Source organism: Leucopleurus acutus (assembly GCF_964270905.1).
Source record: "Leucopleurus acutus genome assembly, chromosome: 14".
NCBI classification, from domain to species: Eukaryota; Metazoa; Chordata; class Mammalia; order Artiodactyla; family Delphinidae; genus Leucopleurus; species Leucopleurus acutus.
In genome coordinates this window covers 26168106-26181485 of record NC_139156.1, presented here as the reverse complement: position 1 = coordinate 26181485, position 13380 = coordinate 26168106, and the positions used below count along the sequence as shown (strand labels likewise).

At 55.1% G+C, this 13380-nt stretch overlaps 1 protein-coding gene across 3 annotated transcripts; it reads left to right on the top strand.

Annotated features, from left to right (window-relative positions):
- Window positions 1-5682: 5682 nt before the first annotated feature.
- Window positions 5683-13364, top strand: NFKB2 (nuclear factor kappa B subunit 2). Of its 3 annotated transcripts, none has more exons than XM_082853828.1 (23): window positions 5683-5742; window positions 7016-7107; window positions 7392-7473; window positions 7591-7631; window positions 7886-7984; window positions 8064-8215; window positions 8474-8580; window positions 8675-8833; window positions 9123-9227; window positions 9356-9441; window positions 9520-9658; window positions 9897-10025; window positions 10150-10356; window positions 10436-10577; window positions 10963-11077; window positions 11170-11383; window positions 11532-11701; window positions 11826-11928; window positions 12057-12208; window positions 12338-12407; window positions 12646-12818; window positions 12932-13043; window positions 13143-13364. In XM_082853828.1, exons 2-23 carry the CDS (start codon window positions 7087-7089, stop codon window positions 13262-13264), a joined length of 2700 nt encoding a protein of 899 aa, XP_082709954.1. In that variant the 5' UTR covers window positions 5683-5742; window positions 7016-7086; the 3' UTR covers window positions 13265-13364. The 3 variants fall into 3 exon arrangements, 2 of the variants coding, with proteins under 2 accessions (XP_082709954.1, XP_082709953.1); XM_082853827.1 differs by having other exon boundaries at window positions 13140-13364; XR_014326715.1 differs by lacking the exons at window positions 12338-12407; window positions 13143-13364.
- Window positions 13365-13380: the final 16 nt, after the last annotated feature.

Sequence of the window (13380 nt, the reverse complement as noted above, 5' to 3'; positions counted from 1 at the left end):
TGTACATATGGAAAAACAGGACAACAGTGGATTTTTTATGATGTAATAAATGTCTTAGTACCAACATCATTGCCTTTCCCTCTGGTTTCCTTCTTGAGTTTGTGGGTACCATGTTTCGGGATACCCAGGCCATCACATGAACAGAAATGAGACTGAGCCTACCAACAGTCTGGCCCACGTGGCCCCTGGTCACCAGCCAGCCAGACGCCAGGACGCAGTCAGGATTCCTTCACTGCTGCTGCCCCACCACCACCATCACAGCAGTGCCCCCTTAGCACCAGGGATGCGCTAGGAGGTTGGCAGTTGTCCTCTTCCCTAACTGCTCCATCGGAGATAAGCGTGACAGCCTAGGCTGGGGTCAAAGGGAAGGTGAACCAGAGCTGAGGTGTAGTTATTCAGAAGTCTTCCCTCAGATGTGCCTCATGGTCCCAGGAGCAGAGAGGAGCCCATGGGGCTTAGGGGGTGGGAGGCTATCTTGCCCATAGCTGTGATCATGTGTTTCTGGACACAGGGCATTCATTTTGGCCCAGAACTGAGGAGGGAAAATTTCTTCCCATCCCACAGCCTCCATCTACCCCAGTCACTGCAGCATGATTGGAGAATCCCTCCCCTTCTTTCCCTTTGCGTCAGGGTAAAATAAGTGGGAGTGTGTATGGGGCAGGCAGTGTGGCCCCTACAGGGGTGAGGTACTGTGGGTGTGATGCAGAATACTATTAAGCTTTCCCAAGTGAAGCATCTCCATCATCTTTGCATCCTCCTTCACCATGGTCTCTTCCCCCGGGGGAAGGGAGGGCAGAGAGTGGTACCTGCTGTACTACCAGCTGGCCTCCCTCATGGAGAGTTAGGGGCCCTCACCTCTTCATTGGTCCCAGATGTCTATGTAATCGTTCAGCACGTTGGGCTTTCCTTTGCTCAGCACAACCACGTGGATGTTGCTGGGTCTGGATGTCTGTAAGTGCCTCCCTCGGGTGCTCTGGAAATGGAAACAGCCTGATGTGGAACAATACTGACATGAGTCCTGCAGCTCTTACACTAGTTTCTCCCTCTTCCCTTCCTTCTGCAAGTAGTCCAGACCATGCCTGCTTTCCACACTAACTAGAAGCCTTGCCCCTGGGAAAATTAGGAGTAAGACTGCACTCCTCCTTTGCACATTTCTGTATGAGTGCAGAAAAGCCCGGAACTACAGTCAGGTTAACACTAGGGCCGTTGGCTTCAGCTATAACATCTCTGTTCTCCCTTCTGAGCCCCACAGCTCTGCCTTCAGAAGCTTCTGTTTCCCTATGGGGGAAACAACATTGACTACTGTATAGAAACCTGAAGGCCATCCTATGAACAAAGGAATATGAAAAGTCTGTATCCCTCAGTCTACAAATACTGGGAAAGAAGCTGGAGTAATTGCTAACTGAACCCTTCCTCGCTGGCAAGCAAAGAAAAACATTTGTCGGAAGCCTCATTCTGTTATAGAAAGATCAACTGACATACGTGACTTGTGTTGTTGACAGTGTTGTCTCTGTCAGGCAAGGGAAACTACAAGAAGAACTAATATTCAGGCCTTAATTCTGACCAACAAAGAATGGCTGATGATGTGGAAGTGACAAAACTTGTGGGAAAGTAATAGAATAATCTGAAGGGAAATGCTGGTCTTAATGATGTCTCCTATAAGAACTCTAGGATAGCAGGTTTCAAAAAGTCCAGAGGAAAGCTAGAGACTTTTAAGACCCTAACATGGAGAAGTGACATTGTTGGAACACCAATATATGTCAATATTAAGTGCACTGCTTACCCAACCTTGTAGAGGTATTTACTCCTCTTACAGATGAGGCAACAGGTTCAGAGAGGCCAAATTCCTGGGAAGTTAGAAAGCTGGGATTCAAACCCAGGTCTGTCTCACTCTAAACCCCATGGTCTTTCCTATGACACTTCCTCAGCTCGAAAGTAGTGGTGGGGCACAGTGGTTAAGAATCCGCCTGCCAATGCAGGGGACACAGGTCCGAGCCCTGGTCCTGGAAGATCCCACATGCTGCAGAGCAACTAAGCTCGTGAGCCACAACTACTGAGCCCGTGAGCCACAACTACAGAGCCTGCATGCTACAACTATTGAGCCCATGAGCCACAACTACTGAAGCCCATGCATGCATCTAGAGCCCGTGCTCCTTAAGAAGAGAAGCCACCGCAATGATAAGCCAGTGCACCGCCACGAAGAGTAGAGAAAGCCCGCGCGCAGCAGCGAAGACCCAACGCTGCCAAAAAAACCCAAAAAGAATGCCCCAGGGCTCAGTGCTTGTCAACTTCTTTTCTCCACATTCAATCGTGGGGTGATGTCCACTGTCGAAACTTTAAATACCATCCATCACTCTGACTTTATGTACAACTACCCCTCATCTCTTCTAGGTTCTTATACCAATGCCCACACCCCACCACCCACATCCCACACCCAATCCCTCAGCAAGTCTTTTTGCTTCTGTCTTTCAAATCTATCTGGAATGTGACTACTTCTCCCACCCTCACCCACTACCACCCAAGTCTAAGCCACCATCTATTGGACTACTGGTCTCCCTCCTTCATTCTAGTCCCATACTCTCTACCCTTTACTCTCCACACAGCAGCCAAATGGATACTTTTAATACATGTCATATCATTTTCACTCCACTGCCCAAAACCCTCAAATGGATCTCCATCTCATTCAGCATAAAATCCAAAGTTCTTACTTTTTCTCACCTACCTAACTAACCTTGCTGGTCCTCAAATATACCAAACGCATTTGTATCAGACCTTTACACTACTGGTGCCTCCACCTGGAATGCTCTTCCCTCAGATATCCACATAACTCACCCCCTCACTTTTTTCAAGTCACTGTTCAAATGTTACCTCATCAGAGAAGACTTTCCTGACTGCTACACAGAAAACATTTGTCACTCTCTATACTCTTACTACTTTATTTTTCTCTGTAGCACTTATCACCAACTGACATATTATACAACCATTTGATTTTTGTCTTCAAATAGGGACACTGATTTCTAGAATAGGCCCTCCCTATTTATTGGTGAGTGAATGGAGCGAATTTATGGTGCCTCTCTTCTGGGCCAGCAGTAGTGCTAGGCCTGGGTACAGAAACAGAGATAATCATTAGGTTGGAAATTAGTGAAACAAACAATGAAGAGGTTTCTTAAGTAGAGACAGATGAGGCTATAGCAACTAACAATAAACTTTGAGTCAGTTAAAATCTCCAGGACAACACTGGGAATTGTTGGAGCTGACTGATGAGTACATGGGGATTCATTATACTATTTTCTCCACTATATATGTTTGAAACTTTCTATGATAAAGGTTTTTCTTTTTTTAAATCTTCAGATAAACTACAGCTTCCCTGGTGGTGCAGTGGTTAAGAATCCACCTGCCAGTGCAGGGGACATGGGTTCAAACCCTGGTCCGGGAAGATCCCACATGCCGCAGAGCAACTAAGCACATGCGCCACAACTACTGAAGCCTGTGCACCTAGAGCCCGTGCTCCACAAGAGAAGCCACTGCAATGAGAAGCCTGTGCACTGCAACGAAGAGTAGCCCCCGCTTGCTGCAACTAGAGAAAGCCTGCGTGCAGCAACGAAGACCCAATGCAGCCAAAAATAAATAAATAGAAAGAAATTACAGCTCAGAATCTCATAATTAGAATAGCTCAACCCCTTGGGCTTCCCTGGTGGCGCAGTGGTTAAGAATCGTCCTGCCAATGCAGGGGACATGGGTTCGAGCCCTGGTCCGGGAAGATCCCACATGCTCTGGAGCAACTAAGCCTGCGTGCCACAACTACTGTGCCTGCGCTCTTGAACCTGTGAGCCACAACTACTGAAGCCCATGTGCCACAACTACTGAACCTTGCGTGCCTAGAGCCTGTGCTCCGCAACAAGAGAAGCCACCGCAATGAGAAGCCACCGCAATGAGAAGCCCTCGCACCGCAACGAAGAGTAGCCCCCGCTCGCTGCAACTAGAGAAAGCCCGCGTGCAGCAACGGAAGACCCAACGCAGCCAATAAATAAATTAATTAATTAAATAAAATAAAAAAGAATAGCTCAAGCCCTAGGGTTGCTTTTAGAGACATTTTGGAGACTAGAAGTGTTCATGCCAATTTCAGCTGTTGGTTTATGAGCACTTTGAAAGGACAGTTGTAATCAATGGTAACTAGCACAGGTTCACTAAGTTGTAGTACACCAATCTAACCTCATTCCATTTTAATTTAACGGTTTTGGGTCTGATTTACCAGGGGAAGGTAGTAGACAATATCCCTGGATTTTGACAAATTATTTGGAGGCCCACAGTGCGGTGGAAAGGCCTGCTTTGTTTTATACAAATTTAGGGGAAAGAGCTTTGTCCTAGAGTTAAGAGACTGGGTTTGATTCTCACTCTGTCCCTTTCTAGCTGTGTATTTGGTTGTGTTAATTCACCTCTCTGAGCCTTAATTTCTTTATCAGTAAAGGTAATATTTACCTCCTAGTGCTGCTGGGAGGAAGAATAAGAATTTATACTAAAGTATCTTAACACAGTATCTGGCACATTCCATTTGCAGGCAACATGAAGGGGGGAAGTGACAGAAAATAGCCCAAATCAAGGGCCATAATAGTCTCCCTTTATGCAGAGCTACTGCAGGCCTGTAATTCCATTATCAAGGTCAGGGGCAAGTTGCAGGAAAGATCTGAAACAACAGCCTGTGTTCTACCTCGGTGAGCCGAAGGGAGGACGCCTGCAAGAATGGAGATTACTCATGGCACCTCCTAAAAAAAAATTCTACCAACCAGAAATGTCCAGCCTCGGAGTTCAGCACCTTGTGAAATTCTGTACTGACCTTGCTGCCACTAGAAGGGTCGAAGCGGACATTGGAAACTGTATAAAAGGCAATTTCCTACATCGGAGGAAGTATTAACTATTAATTTTGGATGCCTTTTCCATTCTAATATTCCAAATCTCCGTGATCGATGAACAAGGCCTGAGTCCCCCAAATAAACAACTCATTTCTCTTACGCGGCGCAGACCTGAGTTCAGGTCTGAAAGTCTGGCCAGCAGTTAACCTGCCATTTATAGAACAAGTTTTAGGTACAGATTGTCGCTTCCAGGGAAGACTGATTAAGAGAAGATTACGGAGTCTCCTCGCGGCTCCAGAGAGGCCACCAGATGGCACTCTGGAACCGACTGCAAGATCAACTTCCTCCCTCTTCCCCTAAGTCTTCCCGGCAGCGGGGCCCCGCTCCGGGCGGGGGGCCAGAGGGCTGAGGCAAACCAGCTTCCCCTTGGGGTTCCCCGGCTTCAGAAGTGGCCAAGTATTAGGCGCACCATAAAGCCGAGCAGCAGCGGGGGCTGCCAGCCGGCTGGGACATGCCTGGGTGGGTGAGACTGGAGCCGGGTCCTTCGACTGGGGAATGGCACTCGGTCAGCGGATCCCGCAGCGGACTGGTCCCCAGGCCAGAGCCAGCGCCTGAGAGTCATTCTCACTCCTGCTTCCCGCGCGGCGCAAATATTTCTCTTCTGAGGGGCTGCCTGAGCCACTCCTGATTGGCTGCGCGAGTCCGGGACTTAAACTTTCAGCCAATAAAAAAGGGCATGGCGAGTGACGCACGGAAACGTCACGGGAATTCCCCCCTCCCGGGGGCCGAAAAGGGGCTTTCCCGACTGGAGTCCGGGTGGTTGGAGAGGTGCCGCGACCCGTCCGAGGTGGGTCGGGCAAGGAGAGAATCCGGAACCGGAGCCGCCGCCGCGGTGAGTGGCTGGGTTCAGACCCCTGGGTGGCGGGACGCCGGGAAGGGCAGGAGGAGGGCCCTTAGCTGACCGAGCCCCAGAGCTTAAGAGCGGCATCTGCACACTCCAGAGAGCACGCACACGAACAAGACACGCGGATACACATCAATATCCCTGTACAAAGACGCGGGCCGTACGTACATCTACACATATACCGGCGGGTGCAAAGGGTCGTCCATGCACTCAGACTCACACACACATGCACACGCAAAACACACTCACCCGTGCACAGGTGCCTGGACCCCATACCCTTCACGCAGAAACTCAAAGATATGTTCACCTGTGCCCTTACATACATGCTCAGACATGTGTCCACACTGATTAGTTTAAGGACGCTCACCTGTACACGCATGTTCACACCATGCACACACAAGCACATGGGCCGAAACACACTTGTACACCTGTGATGCAGACACATACATGCATTACACACGGCTATGGGACTGGGGGGGGGCGTGGGCCCCCAAAGCAGGTGCGGTGTGGGAATCAACAGCTGTACAGATGTTTCGGGGAGAGGGAATAGAGGAACCCATCCCAAGGAGGAGACACCTTTCCTCCCGCCGCCCCGTGGCCCCAGAGACCGGTTCTCGGGGCAGAACCCCGGGGCCCCCGACTGGGAAGAGCCCCCGCCTACAGCCCTTCGGGGAGGAGGCCTCCTTACAGTAGGAATATCCCCCCAAAACCCCCCGGGGTGAATCAGCCGTGGCCTCTCTCGGAGTAGAAAATCCCGAGGTTGCTCCAGGACGGGGGAGGGGAAGGGGACGGGAGGCGGGCCTGGCCCCGGACTAGTAGCCTCCCCCGGCCTTGAAAGACCCTCCAGGCCCTGGCGCCTGCTCTGGAGGGAGGAGGTGGCCCCCAACCCCGCGGGGCCTTCTCTGGGTCTCGCCGCTCCTCTGCTTGTAGAGGTGCTGCGGGCGCCCGCAGGCCAGCGAGAAGACCTCGCGCCCCTCCCGCCTCGGGGGAGTGGCCAGTGGCGTCATTTCCAGGCACGCCCCCTCCGGCCCCGCCTCCCCGTGGTATTTTCGGGACTTTCCTAAGCTGTTCTAACTTTCCTGCCCCTTCCCCGGCCCGGCCCAGCCCAGCTCCAGATTTCGCCCTCCATCGGATCTTGCCCGCCACACCCGGACGGGTAGCTGGAGGAGATCGGACCCTCCCCCAAATTTGGGCCCCCCTCTTCCCCCAACTCCCGTCCTGATCTGTCTCTCCCTACCCCCGCCACTCCTCCCCACCTAAGGCGGGCGCCTGAAACTCTGGGGAACAGGACCCGCCGAAGCCACCGGACAGAGCCGGGCCTAGCCCAGAGACATGGACAGTTGCTACGACCCAGTGAGTCACGCCGCCTGGCCCCAAAGCCGGCCGTCTGCCCCCCCGTGCCTGTCTGCTTGTCTGCCCATCTTTCGGAGTGCCATCTACTCCCCGACACCTGTAACGTCCTCAGATTATCTCACCCTGCCTGTCAGTCAGTCTGTCTACAAACTGCTTACAGTAGGAGCTTTCATATGGGCCTGGGGAGGAGAGGGAGTCATTACTGAAGGCTTACAGAGCTAAGAGGTGGAGGGCTCTGGGGGTGGCTCAGAATCAGCTGCCACCCCAGTCTGTCTCCAAACCAGGGTCTGGATGGCATCATTGAATATGATGATTTCAAATTCAACCCGTCCATGGTGGGACCCAAGGAGCCAGCCCCAGAGACAGGTTAGTAAGTCCCCTGACCTCCCCTTGTCTTGGAGAGAGGGGAAGGGAGGAGTATGTGCCCTCTGCCTTGGGAGTGGGCTCAGAGATCCTGGCTCAGCAAGGCCCCTCTGTCCCCAGCTGATGGCCCCTACCTGGTGATCGTGGAACAGCCTAAGCAGGTGAGCGAGTGGAAGGGATAGTGTGGGATGGCTTCAGCTTTGGGGGTGAGTGGGGTAGTTGCAGCTGGGTGGCCACAGGGAGGGTAACTGACACAGACCCACTTAGGGTTGGGATGCTTAGCTGCTGATGATCACAGTGGTGTGGTTGTGATTCAGGATACACACATCCAGTCATTATGGTCACTGCTGGCTGGGGGGGATGGGGGGCTGGTGTCTGTCCTGGTCACAATGTCACTGTGCCCTGGCACCTTCAGCGAGGCTTCCGATTTCGATATGGCTGTGAAGGCCCTTCCCACGGAGGGCTGCCAGGTGCCTCCAGCGAGAAGGGTCGGAAGACGTATCCCACTGTCAAGGTGAGCCAGGATAGTGCTGGAGGGTGGGCTAGTGGACAGTGTATTCATGGGCATTACTGACAGCCCTCACCCCTCACAGATCTGTAACTACGAGGGACCGGCCAAGATAGAGGTGGACCTGGTAACACACAGTGACCCGCCTCGTGCTCACGCCCACAGTTTGGTGGGCAAGCAATGCTCGGAGCTGGGGGTCTGCGCAGTGTCTGTGGGGCCCAAGGATATGACTGCCCAGTAGGTGCCCCCTACCCCTGGTCTCCACTGGCGTGCCCCCTCATTGCTTGCCAGTTCTAGGCCCCAGCCCACCTCTGTGAGCTTAGCATCTGACCAAGGGGAGAGACCCTGGTTGGCCCTAGAACCCAAGGCCCCAAGTGAAAACTAGAAAAGCTTCCTAGAGGAAGTAGAGCTGAGCTGAGCCCTGGCAGTGGGGAGGGTGCCTCAGGAGGAAAGAACTGCCTGCAAGGCCTCTGACTCCTCCCCTCCCCTACCCAGATTTAACAACCTGGGTGTCCTGCATGTGACCAAGAAGAACATGATGGAGATTATGATACAAAAACTTCAGAGACAGCGGCTTCGCTCCAGGCCCCAGGGCCTTACGGGTATGGAGGACATGGAGGGAGTCATGGGAGGTGGTCATGGAAGGAGTAGAGAAGGAGAAGGACTCCAGGGGTCACATGTGTGCCCGCTGCCCAGAGGCCGAGCGTCGGGAGCTGGAGCAGGAGGCCAAGGAACTAAAGAAGGTGATGGATCTGAGCATCGTGCGGCTGCGCTTTTCTGCCTTCCTTCGAGCCAGTGATGGCTCCTTCTCTCTGCCCCTGAAGCCAGTTATCTCTCAACCCATCCATGACAGCAGTGAGTATCCTGATCACCTGGGGCCTGGGTGCCAGAGGGAGCATGGAGGGCAACCTTGAACTGTGGAGTCAGATAGGCCTGGGTTTGAACTTGGCCCCACCATGTATGAGCTGAGTGATCTTGAGCAAGTCATTTCCCCTCTCTGAGTATGGCTTCCATCTTGAGTAGATGAAGATACTAGCAGTTCCTGTACCTCTCGGGGTTGTTCAGATAATACAAAGCCCCTGGCTCCATAATTGGGACCATGGCTATTATATCCTCTCAAGTAATTGATATCCCATCTCCATAGAGTCTCCTGGAGCCTCAAACCTGAAGATTTCTCGAATGGACAAGACAGCTGGCTCTGTGCGGGGTGGAGATGAGGTTTATCTGCTTTGTGACAAGGTGCAGAAAGGTGAGGCTGGAGCCTAGGCTGGGAGCTAGGGATGTTGGGTATCAAGCTTGGGGACCGGGACAGCTCCAGGACAAATGGCCCTGGAGATTCTACTAGGAGCTGTGGCCAAACTTCAATTTCCCCTGTAGATGACATTGAGGTTCGGTTCTACGAGGATGATGAGAATGGATGGCAGGCCTTCGGGGACTTCTCTCCCACAGATGTTCACAAACAGGTACCCTAGGGCCAGGGCTGGGCCTGGGCCGAAACTAGGCCAAGGCCTTAATACACCTTATGTTCTCTTTCCCCCTAGTATGCCATTGTGTTCCGGACACCTCCCTATCACAAGATGAAGATTGAGCGTCCTGTAACTGTGTTCCTGCAACTGAAACGCAAGCGTGGGGGGGATGTCTCTGACTCCAAACAGTTCACCTATTATCCTCTGGTGGAAGGTGGAGCTGGGCTGAAGATCCCACGGGGGCTGGAGGGTGGGGGCTTGGCTGGAGGGTCCCAAGAACTAGATCAGGGGACCCATGAGTCAAATCAGGAGTAGGGAAGGTCCCAGTAAGAGGTGACCCTAGGAGCCAGCCTGAGGGCTTTCAGGGGAAAGGCCATTACCAAACACGGGACAGGGCTCTTGAGGCAAGGCGTGAGTTGGGGTTTTAATATCGCATTTGCCTCTCCCCCCAGACAAGGAGGAGGTGCAGCGGAAGCGGAGGAAAGCCTTGCCCACCTTCTCCCAGCCCTTTGGGGGTGGCTCCCACATGGGTGGAGGCTCTGGGGGCTCGGCTGGGGGTTATGGAGGAGCTGGAGGAGGAGGTGAGTGCTGGTGGCAGGAAGGGGAATGGATGAGGGAGGGGTAAAGGGGAGAAAAGTTGTGGGGGAAGAAATCTGGAAGAGTCCTCCTGGTGCCCCCTCCCCACAGTCCTGCCTGTGTCCACAGGTGGCAGCCTCGGCTTTTTCTCCTCCTCCTTGGCCTACAGCCCCTACCAGTCCGGTGCGGCCCCAATGGGCTGCTACCCGGGAGGCGGGGGCGGGGCGCAGATGGCCTCCGAGGCGCCTAGCGTGGATGCTGGGGAGGAAGCAGCAGAGCTGAGCGCCCCCTCCGGGACCCTCCAGCGCGAACAGGCCCCGGAGCTGCTGCATCGAGGTATGGCCTCGGGAATCCGGGCGGTCGGGACGCTGCGGGTGGGGACCTAGCCCATGCCCACACCCCCTGTCGCCCCCAGCCCGGGAATACAACGCGCGCCTGTTCGGCCTGGCGCAGCGCAGCGCCCGAGCCTTGCTCGACTACGGCGTCACGGCAGACGCGCGCGCGCTGCTGGCGGGACAGCGCCACCTGCTGACCGCGCAGGACGAGAACGGAGACACGTAGGTGGGAGGGCGGGCGGCCGGGCGGGCGGGGTCCCGGGCTTGGCGCGGTGGAAGGTCGTGGGGGGCGGGGCGGGAAAGGGACTTAAAAAGAGCCAGGGCTCTGGAGTTGGACAGACCCGGTTTCAAGCCTGGCCTCGTTATGCTCTAGTTCTGTCCAAGATACTTAATCTCTGCACACTTCAGTTTTAAAGGGGCACAATAATAGTACATACTTAGCGCAAAAGGTGCTCGGAAATATTAGTTCAGGTGCAGCGATGTCCTTGGAGACGTCTGGGCTGGGCGGGGCCGAGGGAGAGAGATTGTGGAGGTGGTGGGGTTTTGAGAGTGAAGGATGCTGAGTTGCTGGGCTCACTAGGCCAGAGTCTTACTCCCCAACCCCCAGGCCGCTGCATTTGGCCATCATCCACGGGCAGACCAGCGTCATTGAGCAAATAGCCCACGTCATCTACCACGCCCCGCACCTCGGCGTTGTTAATCTCACCAACCACCTGCACCAGGTGAGGGGCATCTATTGGTGAGGGGGTAGGGGTTGGAAGTCAGGTGGGTCTAGGCCAGGAGCAGGCCTGGCTCACTCTGCCTGCCTCCCCAGACGCCCCTGCATCTGGCAGTGATCACCGGGCAGACCAGCGTGGTGAGCTTCCTGCTGCAGGTGGGCGCAGATCCAGCACTGCTGGATCGGCATGGAGACTCAGCCGTGCACCTGGCACTCCGGGCACGTGCCAGTGCCCCTGACGTGCTGCGCACCCTTCTGCGGAGTGGAGTTCCCAGCATGCCCCAACTGTTGCACTTGCCAGACTTTGAAGGTGAGTTCATCACCTGGACCAGCGGGCAAGGGTGGGGACCAGAGAGGATACCTGGTGAGTGCCTGTAGTGGACATGAGGCATCGAGGTCAGATGGTCAGGGGGTCACATTGGGGGCACAGCTGCAGGCTGAGCATGCTGTGTCACTAGGGCTGTACCCTGTACACCTGGCGGTCCGTGCCCGAAGCCCCGAGTGCCTGGATCTGCTGGTGGACAACGGAGCTGAAGTGGAGGCTGCAGAGCGGCAGGGGGGCCGAACAGCCCTGCATCTAGCCACAGAAATGGAGGAGCTGGGGTTGGTCACCCATCTGGTCACCAAGGTGGGACTGAGGATTGTGGAAGGCATGGAGCCAAGGGTGTGGAGGGACTAGGGATGGGGAGGGTGTGGCGGAGGGACAGCCAATCAGTTGGTGCTGTGATCAACCACTCCTTTGCACCCCACAGCTCCGGGCCAATGTGAATGCCCGTACCTTTGCGGGAAACACGCCCCTACACCTGGCAGCTGGACTGGGATCCCCGACCCTCACCCGCCTCCTTCTGAAGGCCGGTCAGTCTCACTCTCAGGGGCATATGAACAGGGCTGGGGGGAAGGAAAGCGGGGCCTCCCAGTCCCCCCACTTTGCATCCTTAATGTGGGCTCCTGTTGTACTTCTCCATGACTATCCCCTCACCCAGGTGCCGACATCCATGCAGAGAACGAGGAGCCCTTGTGCCCACTGCCTTCGCCCCCCACCTCTGGTAGTGACTCAGATTCTGAGGGCCCTGAGAGGGACACCCGAGGCAGCTTTCGGGGCCACACACCTCTTGACCTCACTCGCAGCAGCAAGGTGAGGCCAGCCTGGGACTAGAAGTACCAGGGGATGGGGCAGCTGGGCTTATAGATGGGTCCTGAGTATCTGGTACCTGGGCTTAAGGACTGTGATGGGAGGTAGTCAAGGCTGAGGCTGTCTCTCCAGGTGAAGACCTTGCTGCTAAATGCTGCTCAGGACACCATGGCGCCCCCCCTGACCCCACCTAGCCCTGCAGGTGAGATCTCCCCACCCATTGCCAGATGCCAGACCCCAGACCCCTGCTCACAGAGGTCTCTTCTCCTTCAGGGCCACTCAAGGAGGTCTCCCTTCCTCCATCCCTGTCCTCCGTCCATTGCCCCCAGTGGCCCTTCCTGCCTTATCTATCAGGTTACCATGTGAGAAAGGTGGCATTCAGCTGTGTTTTTGCCCATCTCTGGGGGGTAACTAACATGTTATGTGTGTGTCCCCCTCAGGGCCAGAGATGCCACTCGAGGATACAGTCCTACAGAACCTGGAGCATCTGCTAGACGGGCCAGGAGCCCAGGGCAGCTGGGCAGAGCTGGCAGAACGGCTGGGTTTGCGCAGTCTGGTGGACACATATCGAAAGACGGCCTCACCCAGCGGCAGTCTCCTACGCAGTTACAAGGTCAGTCGGTCCCCGTCCCGTGCTCCATGCCCCAGCCTCAGGTCTCTGGTGCTTCTCTGCGGACACCACACCCTAACCATGACTCAAGCCTCCTGCCTCGTCCTTCTCCTCAGCTGGCTGGTGGGGACTTGGCGGGCCTGCTGGATGCCCTGTCTGACATGGGCCTGGACGAGGGAGTGAGGCTGCTGAGGGGTCCTGAGACCCGAGAAAAGCTGCCTAGCACAGGTAAAGCCCTACCTCAAAGGTGGATCTGGGCTTGGAGGGTGGGAGGCTTGAGGCCTTGACTCTTCCCTATGTCCTTCCCCGTGTCCACTCCCCCAGCAGAGGTGAAGGAGGACAGTGCATACGGGAGCCAGTCGGTGGAACAGGAAGCAGAGAAGCTGGGCCCCCCTCCTGAGCCACCAGGAGGGCTCTGCCACGGACATCCCCAGCCTCAGGTGCACTGAACTGCTGCCCACCCACCAGCCCCCTTCCTGGGCCCCTCTGTACAGTGTCCCCACCTATTCCAGTTCTTATTTAACACCCCGTGCCCACCCTTCAGTTGGGGCAAATAAAAGATTCT